This window comes from Egretta garzetta, unplaced genomic scaffold, assembly GCF_000687185.1.
Source record: "Egretta garzetta isolate BGI_Z169 unplaced genomic scaffold, ASM68718v1 scaffold405, whole genome shotgun sequence".
Taxonomy (NCBI): Eukaryota; Metazoa; Chordata; class Aves; order Pelecaniformes; family Ardeidae; genus Egretta; species Egretta garzetta.
The window spans coordinates 28,140-40,639 of record NW_009259854.1 but is presented as its reverse complement, the minus strand read 5'-3'; the positions used below and the strand labels follow the sequence as shown (position 1 = coordinate 40,639).

At 38.2% G+C, this 12,500-nt stretch overlaps 1 protein-coding gene across 1 annotated transcript in view; it reads right to left on the bottom strand.

The window, feature by feature from the left end:
- Positions 1-6,796: 6,796 nt before the first annotated feature.
- Positions 6,797-12,500, bottom strand: part of ZNF830 (zinc finger protein 830) — a 10,974-nt gene continuing 5,270 nt past the window's right edge. Inside the window, exons 7-9 of the mRNA XM_035895477.1 lie at positions 10,912-10,992; positions 9,491-9,567; positions 6,797-7,578 (exon numbers count right to left, since the gene is read on the bottom strand). Of these exons, the coding sequence (XP_035751370.1) occupies positions 7,395-7,578; positions 9,491-9,567; positions 10,912-10,992 (342 nt within the window). The 3' untranslated portion in view covers positions 6,797-7,394. The remainder of the gene's footprint in view (positions 7,579-9,490; positions 9,568-10,911; positions 10,993-12,500) is intronic.

Sequence of the window (12,500 nt, the reverse complement as noted above, 5' to 3'; positions counted from 1 at the left end):
TATAATGAAGGAAAAACTGGAAATAATGTCAAGGTACCTCAGCTATTTAACAGCTCTAGAAAATCGCTGTAAAATTGTTCTGGACTATTGTAACTGTTTCAATTAAGTGACATTTAAAAAAAAACCAACAAACAAACTACCAACCTCTGTGTGAGAAAACTTGCCTGCATTGAAATGCTGTTCTATGCTGGTTGTACTCAAGTGTTATTTTTTTAATAGTGAGAAGACTTTTTTTCTTTTTTTTTTGCCTTTTTTTTTTTTTTTCTCCTTTTCTTTTCCTCGTTTTTGTTCCTACATTTTAGGCTGTCTTCAGAAGTTACTGGCCTGGGGGCTCTGTAATGTATCTCATCATGCCCTAGTGCATTAGCCACCAGACAGGACTTTTCCAAAGCCCCATGAGACAATGCTTTCTATGGACTAATCTACAGAGGAGTTTCTGCCATTTCTAACTTTCTTATTATTCTGAGACATCAAAAGAAAATCCTTCTTTTACTCTTTAAGCAACTGTGCTTCCTAACTCCTGTGTTGCTTTCATTACTGTTCCAGTTTGAACACTGTTGTGGCTCATAACATAAAGCAAGGAAAAGTTATTTTCGGGGGTTAATTTTCATCAATGTTCATGCTTTCGCTAATCTGTATAAAAGCATGGGCCGTTAGTGTTCTAAACCACTGTATTCAGCTAGAAACTTGACAGTAAATTAAATGAGACGTTTTTATAAATAAATTTTTTTCCTGATTTAAAGAAAAAACAAAAAAAAAAAGACGTGGTAGCTTTGTGCATACAACTGTTGTGTTGTTTAAACTTTGTTCTTTGTAACCGAGTTGCTAATTTGTCATTTGAGAAACACTATTTTATGGATTGTCAAACTAAGATCGTAGACAAATTGCTTGTTTTCATTAACGATTAAAGGTTTCATATCATCACGCTTAAGTGGCAACGTTAGAAGTACATTAGCCCGTTGTCAGGGATGATGAGTCTGGTCATGATTAGATGGAGCCTGATTGCATAATTAGGAGACTACGCAGTATTTCTGCAAAAGCTTATTTGGTTTTTAACAAAGTTGCTCTTGGAGAACTCCTCACCCTGCATAGAAAAGACAGAATTTGGCTTCTTGCTACAAGAAGCCACTGGTTTGTCTCTCTCGTGTTTTCCCATACTGATTTTAAGATCAGATACTGGGGAAAGAAAAACAGGAACAAAAGAACAAACTTGGATACTGAGTACAACATGGCTAAGACCCTTCGTATTTTCCCATTCCCAGCAGCACTGTTGAGCGATGAGGCTTTCCTTTCACCCAGCCAGGAAACTAGGCCAGCAGCTGGGAAGAGTATTACGATTTGCATTAAAAAGGGAGAATGGAGAGCTGGCCCAGAGAAGTGTCGCATCCTGCCCTGCCAGGCTGCTTGGGCCACTCCTTTGGACCTGCGGAAGCACTGCAGTCGCAGCCTCAAGTTGTCTCTTCACAGGAAAGCAAAAGGAAGGGGCTGGCCCTGAGCTGTTGCTCGCGTACAGCGCTCTGGCCACCGCTACTCTTAGGGCCTTGGCAGTACTTTCCATGTTTAATGCTTTATCCTCATGAATAAGCAGAGGTTTTGGCAGTGCAAGTGAGTGGCATCCTTAATGACCTGAGACTAATTCTACAACCTCCATCCCTACTCTACCAAGGTCTATACTTGTCTCCTGGCACTTAGCTTGAGGTCCCGGTTCCCCTCACTGCCCTGGCTGAGTACTTGTGGGGCATATCGCTCTTATTTCCCACAGGCAAAGGGCAGCAGCAGCTCTGTCGTGTGTAGCATCTTTCACACAAATAATTCTCGTGCCTTGCAGAACTGGCTAGAACAGACTGAGATTTAAACAAACTAGTGCAGGGGCACACTTGCGTGTGGAATGAGAAAATGTAAAATAAAGACACATGGACAAAGGAAAGAAAAAACTAGTCTTTTGAGAGAGCATTTGCAAAAAATACAGGCAGAAATGTGGTAAGATGTAGGCTAATTGAGGACTCAGTTTAATTATTTTAGTTGGAAAAGATTTCTGAATGGCAAGAAGTTGTTCCTGGATAGCTTTAATGTAGAAAACAGGCAAACAAAACACAAGAAGGTACACCTGGGGGGGAGAGGGGGAGAAGTAAAAAAAAGTATTATCCAAGATAGAAAAAGGAACCACTCATGCCCAAAGGTAGATAAGAGGAAGCATGCACTCGATATGAAAAGGTCACTACCCACACAACTGTGAGTTTCCAAATGAAAGATAACAAGTTCTGCAGCTTTCACGTCATCAAATCAGTATCAGAGTTCTAGCAAACATCTCAAATGAATTCAAGAAGCTCCCCGTTGTTAACAAGTCTCTCTAGTGAAAAAAATAGAAAGTATGAATGCTGGGTGGAATAGTCATCCAGAAAGAAAACAAAGGAAGTTAGAGGTATTCAGCCACATAACCTAGTCCAGATTGCTTTCTGTTCTCAGACGTAGCCAGAAGGCTTTTATGGGCCCCAAGGTGTGTATCTGTGCCAGTCAAGGCTCCTAGGAAGCGAACAGCATAAATCTCACTGGTGCCACAAACGTAGGCACCTGGGAAGCACCTCAGCCTCATCCAGCTGCACAAGCAAGGTGTTTCCATGAGGTTTCGCAGGACAGCCTTGCACTGAACCTTCCCCACCCAAACTAGGCAGAAATGGAAGCGCCCCCATTTTTTTCCTTTTTAAATACCCAACAGCATGAGGATAAGAGCGCTTCCCTGGGATGGGGGGAGATCCAAATCCAGTTTCTTCCATAGCCTCCGCCTCAGCAGAATGTATTTCAGCGCTATTTACATACTTGGAACAGGACCTGCCCCTTCTCAGGCGAGTGTCGCGATTATCGGACAAGTCACACGTGCTCACTAACTCAGTCGTTTTACAGCAGCACAGCTTCTACAGGAAAGACTGCAACTGTTGGGCTGCTCAGCTAGATCAGAGGAACCATAGGTTCAAAGGACAGCATAGAGAGGAAGGATTTGAACACAGATCTCCTATATCCTCCGTAAGCGCCGTAACCGGCAATTACGCAAGGCATCAGTCCCTCAACTGTATTTTTGGAAGAAAGACTTGGCTTAGATGTCTACAGAAGGGAATTGCTCGCATTTCTTTTCCCAGCTAACAGGGCAGGACAGTTCTAAGTGAAGTGATGAACAAGAGATCAAATGAAGGCAGATACTGAAAAACTGCTTCAGACCAGAAACATTCTGATCTCTTGGCCTGAGTGACGCTTTCTAGGGATACAAGTACGTACTGCCTTTCTTGCCACTGAAGTGTACTTACTCCTTGGTTCCAGGAAGGAATGCAGTAATGTTGATTAAAGCAGTTTCTGCATCAGTCCACGTGTCCTGTCACTCTGCAGGCTGGCATATGTTTCAAGACAGTAACCAAAATGAAAGAGAAATGTCAAATTCATCTGATGTTATCTAACAAAAGGGAATTTCTGAACCATTACATACTCACGTTATGGTTTCTAATGACAGCTACAGCATGATTCCTGTTGGTCAAATGTCTGATTTCCTAGTGCAAGGTTTCTTGATTATAAGAAAAAAGGGAAGTATTTTTTAAGTGCTGAAAATATTGGAGTAACGTGACTTTTCTCATTAGAGCTATTTCTAGCTCAGGGTTTCAAGATGATGAAATGCAGAGAATTTAATTACAGTGGCATGTAATAAGCAAAATTTGTCTCTCCTCAAATTGAATTTATTTGCGAGAGGCCTGACTAAAGCCAATGCTAATGTTCTTTTTAACTAGTACTTGTGATTCTGAAGCAAATATTTGAGTTATATGCTGTAGCGGAGGACTGACAATCAATCATGTTAGCAAATGAGAACACTGGTTTGTTGTTGCTACTTTGGTTTGGTTGGTTTTGTGCAATCGCTTTGGGGCTCCTTTGTACCAAAATACAGCCCTTTGTCCACCTCTGCTTCGAAGTCATGACAGCAGCAGCTTATTTCTTCCATGGTGGGAGAGAAGTTAGCACACAGATTACCATTTGGGATTCCCTGCACATGCCAAAGAACAGCTGACTACCAACAACTGGCAGCAGCAGCAGCAGCTACGGTTACCTGCTCCCTGCAGAGCTGCTACTTGGACCTCGCTTGCAAACACAAGTACACACACACATTTTGGCTCTGGAAGTCACTTACCAGTTTCAAAACGACTGAGCTGGGCATCGCAACTATTTTCTGGTAGCATGAAATTCCACAGTTCTTAAATTTGGGCAACACTCTCCATTAGTGTATCAATAAATAAGGATTACAGATGCTGAGCCCTTCCCCTTAATTCAGAGTCTTCAGTTTTCTAGAAGTCCTGGAGAGCAGAAAATGAAAATATTCTTCTGAATTCCACTGTGCCAGAGATTAAAACTTCATTTTTAATAGTGGCTATGGACAGAGCTAGTTATTAAGACTACTTTATTGTTTAAAAATAGAATTCAAGAAAGTTAAGTTAGAAAGAAATTAAGGAACTACATATTTTTAAAATGAATTATTTGCTCTGGTTAATTATCTAGCTGAATAGCTCATCAGAAGTTTGTAAAATTGTTTTCTAAAACTGAGGACAGACTTAAAATATAAATTGGTCGTGCATATGTTTCTCTAAGACACAGGAGATCATTTACCTTGATAAATTAGCTTGACTGTTCAGTAAGGTTGGGATAATCCCCTCTTCTCCCTTACAGCCACGCTACTTTCATTGCTAAAAAGCAGGACGATTTCTTGCCGTCTTGCCACAACAGCACACGTGCATCAGTGGTCACGCGGGGTACAGATAGCAAAGCACTCCCATCTTCTTCATAAAGCTTTCAGAAAGCTTTGTTTCAAATGATGAAGACATGGACAGTTGTATGCAACAAGCTGTATAAAGCTCATATACAACAGTATTTATTTGTGGATCTGTGAGATTCCTCCAAGGGAAAAAAAGCATCAACTCTTAAACAAGCAGCAACCCGGAGGGAGCGATGCTGTCAGTTACTTCCTCAGCAATACTGGCTGGTCCCATCGTCTTTACCGTCCCAACCAAAGTTAGGCAAGGATAGTAAGTAAGAGTGATGAGTGTTCCGGTATTTATTCCTGCCATCTATTCCTAACAGTAATTAAAACAGTGGGCTGCACTGGTTTGGATTTGAATGTACCAGCTCCCTCTACTGTAACTAAACTCACTGCCTTTGGCTTCTTACCTCCAGATCTCTCTAAAGAGGAGGGCAACGGAACTAAAACAGCTGAACTGTTGTAATGCTCAGTGCCTTTCCCACTTTACCTGCTGTTGAAACCCTGATTTGCAGACGCGTGTACAAAATGAAAGTTAACAGACGCACATACAAAATAGAAGTGCAAGTTATAAACTCGGAGATTAACGTTTTTATACTGTGATAACATGTATGTCCGTGAAGCTCAGTGTAACCTGACTTTAGTCACATCTGTTTTTCTGACATTAAGCCAAATGCAGAGTGGTTCTAAAGTTCAGTGTTAACAAGCCAGAATGCTGCGGAGTGAGTGAAAAGCAAAGTACAACAATTAGAAACTTAGCTTAGCTCTTCTGAGAGTGAAATTGGGGGTGCCTTTTGTTTTGTTGAAAAAAAAACCAAACCTGCCCATGTGTTATTTCTGTACCACCCTCTCAGCTGAAAGTTCTCTTTATAGTGATAAATGGGTCTAGAGATCTTTCACTACAGCACGATAGGTACCTTTTAAATTGATATTCACACATTTCGTGCTATAGAAGGAAATTTCATTTCAGTTTTGGCCCAACTATGTTTTTTCCAACTTGCCAAAACGTTATTTGTTTCAATACTCCCTGAATGTTTCTGTATTCTGTATTCTAATACTCTTTGAATGTTGCTATCTCAACAACAGTACTAAGTCATGTAAGACTGCGGTGCTGTGTCAAACATTTTAGCAGTAACAGCTACTTACAGTTATTAAATCAACCAAAAACCCAACAGCTGTAAGCCAGCATTATGTGAGCAGGAATAAATGGATGTACCAACTGCTAAGGACCATTGCTTGAATTTTGACAGCGTTATAAATATAATGAGCTGAACCCAAGGACCGCGGAAGCCAGGAGTGGGGAAAAAGCATCTCACAGTACGGAAAGGGCTCCCTCCATATCAAGTCTTTCTTCCAAAACAGGCAAATCAAACATCTAGCTCTAGTTTTTCTCTTTATTGCTTGGTTAATAAACATCTTTGATTTGAGGCAAGTATCTAGAATGCTCTCGTAAGAACAAAGCTTGTTTCCTTCCTGTAAAATCTAACTTGTTTTAAAACTAGAACCTTTAAAAAACAGGAAAATGTTAAGCTGTTCCTTCACAACTTTACTTTTTGATAAATATTAAACCACACATTTCTCCTATTTTTTCAAAAGTCCTCAGCAAATTTGAAAATTTTTAAGGTTTCCAAAAGTAAAAAAAAAAGTAGTCTTAAAAATGAAAAAAAAAAAAAGACACTTACCTCAAGCTCAAGGTAGTTCCGCTTTCCATGTCCCAGTCTTGTCAAGTTTGCTGGTTCTTGATTTTACTTCATCTGTGTTTATCAGAACAGAAATCAATTTTAGATGCTCTCCGTGCCTAAGATAGTATCTTAAGAAAACTTGCAGTATTTGCAGCTAGATAAGTGATTTTACCTTACCGGTTTCCAGTGCAGCACCTTCCCCCCCCTCCGGCATTTTGTCACCCTTTCATTTAGTTATGCAAATATGTAACCATTGTGTTTTCATCCCTCTGGCTCAAGGAATGTGAGGTGTGCTACACTAAGGAAAACAAGACACTACAAAGAAAAATATTTAGCACTGCCTATGGCACATCACAGAGCATACACTGTGGGGAAGCTGTAGCTCAACATTTCTGAGCTTGGCCCTTAGATACACAGAGAAACCATAACAGATCCTGAAAAAAACATGTACACGTTTTATTAGGAACTGGGGCAATGGACAGAGGAGCACTTATAAATTTTAAGATAACATAAATGTGTATTTTCCTTTCCCTCACCCCACAATCTGGGAAAACTCCACACACTATCACTTTTGCTAGTCCTTTCCTTCTATACACAATAATCCAAGTCTCAAAATTACCAGATAAATCTAATGTTTCCAAAACCTTAGAGACTCCTCAGTTACTTATTAATCCTATTAAAATACCTCTGGTAGGAAAACAATAATTTTAATAGGAAAGGTACATTCAATATTGTAAAACATTTGCAATATACAGTTTTTACAGCAAGTAATACACCATTGTAGATCTACAAAGATTATTTTTTAGTACACTTGGCTCTTTACCATCTCACGATGCTCTTTAAATAAGTATTAACAAAAGTGGCTCACTTCTAACAGCGGAAGTAACATCACAGATGGAGAGAGAATCAACCATGCTGCAGAAACGCTACAACAAAGCCCCTTTCACCCGCCAGTCTTGAGACAGCAAATCCTGCAGTTCTTCTTCGTCTTCGCTGCCAAGAGCCTCATCCTCTTTCTCTTGAGTTGCTCTTAATCTCATGGCTTCCTTTAACTTCTCCTTCATCAGATCCTGGCGGTTACGCAAAAGTTCAACACGGCGGTAACACTCACTGTTGAAAAGTAAACCACCTATTAATACTTGTGGTCTTTCCACATTAATTGGATCTCATACAGCTGTAGATTTTGTTTCTCCAACTTTGAATAAAAAAAGCTCCACAGCTTCCCATCAATTAAAAAAATAAGCTTTCAATACGCTAGTGCACCTTCTCTGTGTTAATCAAGTGGAAACAGACCAGAAGAGAGGTGTCCTCAATTTTGCAGCAATGAGATCTAATCCAAATATTTAACAACTTGCAATACCACCACAAATAATTTAAAAAAAAAAGCAAAAAGCACAGAACCAATATCCACTTCCACACAGGAAGAGACGCCATTCTTTGCTTCACTTATGGTTTTCATGTATGGTAGAAAGGCAAGATATCAATTGGCTATCAATTCTGATAACTTACTGATGGCATTTCTGAAAATAACAAAGCAGCACACAAGTGTTCAGATCCTTTATCTGCTTACTGTGTGCTGTAACAAAACATTTTAAATAAACCCAATCCATGAGTTTCGGTTTTCCATTTACTTAAAAAGTTCTATCCCTGGAATATGTTTTATAACAATTATTCTAGCCATTTTAACAGGGTATTTTGTTGAAAATGCCAAGTAGTATCAGCCCAATTTAAATACATCTTTGCTTCTTTCATTCTTATTTGCTAGGAGCAGTCAACAAGGAAAGATTATTATCTGGATCCTGTTTCCTCTTGCATATATGCAATATGATTACTTACAGGCAGTCACAACTGAAGATCTGAAGTCTAAGGAAAACATGAATGTCACTGCAATTAATTTGATTTTGAATTTAATTTGAAATAGCCTGCATTTAAATGCACTCAGAAGACAAAGCTACAAAACCAATCTTTAAAAATCTGTTAGGAACTTTTACTTGGGGAAAAACAATTATGGTAACAAACTTGACATTTCTGAGTTTGGTTCTACGTACTACAGCATCCTAAGCTACTGGTAAAAATGAATGCTCAAAGACAGCCAGGTTTAGCTCAAGCCCTCTCCAAAATTACATGAACATCGTTAAAAGACATCCCTGTACTACCAAAGCTCAGTTTGAACCCAGCACTGCTGTTATTATATGCTGATTAGCCGTAGCACGTAAATCTGGCCAGATGGCTTAAGTGTTGCTTTAATTTTTAGTGTCTTCTTTTTCTCTCAAGGTTCATTAAATCAGAATTCATCTTTTTCTTTTCAATTGCTAGCATTGCCATAATCACTGTTAATCAGTGTGTTAAGCTACATGATAATGGTAACAATCTGTTCCACTAAGCTGTATTGCAGGTTACTTATAAGTTTAAACTAATGCTTATCCAACCGCTACACCTACCATTTCAACAAAACAAAACAACCTACTTCATGTAACAAAGTGCATCATTCAACAAAACCTTTAAGTAAACTTTTATTAGAAACAAGGAGAGTTAGTCACAGAACAGGGCATTTGCAGTACAACAAATGGATGGTCAAAACACAAATCTTGTTATTGAAATTTTAATTGCAGTGCAAAATATCAGACCTTGTTTTTTAAAAGCATTCGCATAAATTTTACATCGGTCAGAATTCACAGAGAAATATAAATTAAGACACTTGACAGGGGTAAGGGGGACAGTTTGTTTGAAGAATTTGCCTTCTATTGCTTTATTTTGCCCACGCCTACTTGCTGAATTCTCAGTGATTCTAGCACATTCTCTCTTTGCAAATAATTACGTAACTTTGCACCAAAATTCATGGGTTTATTAGGTATCATTCTGCAGTTTGAGGCAGCCTGTCTTTCTCCTTCAAATATCTAGGTGATTAATGGAAGGTAGTATCACAGAAGACTAAAATTTAAAAAGTTTTTATCACTTTGGTCAAATAGCGATCCATTACTGCTGGAGAACAGAAAGTTTGAGGAAAAATTGATCTACTTACATCTGCTCGTCAATTTCTCCAATCTGACGATCTAGCCGTCCCTCCTCATCCTCTTCTGCCACTATTGCTTCTGAAACCTAAACCAGAAAAGCGCTAAGAAAATTCACCTTCAACCTGAATTCCACTGTTGTTCCTTTACAATGTCTGTGTCTCCCCTTCCTCCCCTCTACCTCAAGTCAATGTCAGTCTCCTATACATATACTCCCACCTTCACAAAAGACTCTGGAGGCAAATATGGAAAAAACCTGATCTGGTTCAATCTAAAATTGAAGTGTTTTTTTCTTAAAAGTTGAAAGTAGTTTGACTGCTTTGGGGTTAACCTTTTGAATTTTTCAATACGCTACTATTTGAAACTGAGCATAAACAAGCTACGCGCATCCAAAGTCTGAGGCTGAAATAGGAGCTATAACCCAGTGCTTGGGACTTAATTAGACAAGCTTATTGAAAGTATTGGTTAAATATTCCCACTAGATCCCGAAGTGTTTCTAACCTGTTATTTTTTTCAGCATATACTTTCTCAAATCTGAATGTCTGGGAGATGCTATGCAATCAATGGTCCACGCATAACTGAGAAGATTCCTTCTAAGCTGAAGAATATCTGAATGGCTAATGCTAGCAAAAATGTATCCACCACTTGCTTTTGTATGAACATTCGCTCTGTTTACAGTGCTGACCACTTTAAAATGAGCAATGATAAATTTTTCTGCACCACTTTTCTTAGCAGTTGACATACGAGCAATTATTTACAATCAAAATTAAAAAACTCGCAAATACTCTAGAGGAAGATTGACAACACCAGGTATCTTTAGTGACAGTTTTCTATTGTACAAAAGGGCGGATAAAAACCTGTTCCGGGAAGACTTTCCATACAATGCTGAACAGTAAAAAAATGGAAGTACATAAAAATTGTGGCCAATTTATGTCTCTCACACACTAAGTCTTTTATCACTTTCCCAAATTTGGGGGTTCCTTTCCAGTACATTGAAATTCACCGTAAACCCCAGGCTACCTACACTTTATGGATCCTTTTTGAAAAAGACAGACAAACAGGTGGTGTTTTGTTCTGGTTTTTTCAAGGTTAAAAAATGAATATATCTAAAGAAGAGCCCAGAATTACGCCCTGTTTGCATACAGAATGCTAATCTGAGGTATATACTATCTTATTTAAATACAGTTTAACAAATGTAACTAGATCTGTATTGATGACTGGATCCTGATCAAGTTTTTCCAACTTAATTTCCCTTAAGTGGAAAACAGAAGGAACCCTTTGCTCATTTATAAAGTGCATTTAACCACACACTGCATTGCAACAAACAACTGACAAATGCAGATGTCAGTCATTCTGCAGAGCTGCATGAAACTGTTGTTTTCCTTATTGTGTATAGTATTTAGAATCAATAAAAATAGATTCCATTACTTACTGTGTTGACCTGTCGCATTGCCTTTTGAAATTCATCCCATTCTTTGTCCATCTGATCCTTTGGAGCATCAACTTTTCGCACCTAAGGAACATGAAAAAACAGGCTTATTAACAATTGGTCTAGTGATTCTTTGGGGCACTGTAAAACACCTGGAGAAATAGAACAAATTATGCTGTGTTCTCAGAAAAGTCTGGTCAACATACTTCAGTTTAAGTAATGTGTATGAATAAGAGAGTGCAGCTGCACAAAGGTTTTGGAGGAAAAAATCTGACTCTACTCCTGGATTAAAACAACATCCTTGACTGTAGTTTTAAAGAATAATTCACTAAGAATGGATGGTGTGGCATGTTTGGATTAAAAAAGTGACTAAGTCTGTTGATTTGATGGTCTGTAATTTCACTATGTCAGGTGATAACTTTTAAATTCTTCTGTAAGCTGCCTGTTCAAACCTATATAGTAGCTATCTCACATGTCAAAAAGCAGTGAATTATTTGCCTTTGGCATAACATAAAATACCAAATGATTCAGTCACTAGTCTGATTGGTGTTAGGTAGTCTGACTATATTTCAAATCTAGTTTAATTTTGTTGGCTAACAGAAGAAATAATAGTACAGCTACATCCAATTTTAACGGCATGCAAAGCTTTTTCTTCTGTGGTAGACAGCACTTAGTAATAAGACGACTGAAAAGGCAGTAGCTGTAAGAATGCGTTTAAGATCTACAACTAAAGTAATCAAAGCCAGACTATGCTTTTAATACAAGCAAATAAACAAGATAATCTACCTGTGTAACCAAAACTTCCACAATTCGAGACTGGAAGGTGTGGCATATAAAGTACGTTAGATGGCAGATTATGCCTGGCTCTGGGTGTAAATTATATAGCTGGGAGAACTAAGGAGTTTGAACAGAATAATTCATGTCACCATCTTTTTGCATTAGTTTTATTTTTTCTTTATTCATTCATCTCTTTTGGTAACACATCAGTCATGAATCATAGTAAAGACAACAGTTTGGTATGTTTTGTTCCTGAACGATTATACAAAATACAGTAGTATGAATTAAGTTTATAGAATAAATTAGAAGCTTCCAAGCAAACTAAGTACTGGGAAGTAATAGTCATCATTTCATTTTTCTGTTCTGTGATTATTTCTATCATATGTGTATGTACTGTGTTATTACGCATTGTGGTTGTCTTTTGTAATTCATAATTATTTGTATTTCTTACAATAAATTTAAACACTAAAGATATTCTTTTTCTTTGAAATATTTATCTAACCCAGAATTTATATGCTTTATAAATTCCTGATGTAAAGAACCAACACTTTTCAAGCCCACAATCTCCCTTCCAAAAAGCTCAGTTAATTCTGCATGACTCCAACACAGAATCACTGCAGCCATCACAATATAAGCGATGTCAGAAACATTTTCCTTCCCTAGCATAGAAAGGGCTGATTAAAAAGAAGAGCACCTGCAAGCAGTTCAAGAGCTTATTGGAACATGTATCCACTTGTAAATTTTATCAGCTGAGGCGACAACCAGAATAAAGATCACTAACCAGTGTCCCTACATATATAAGCAGATTCTCCTTT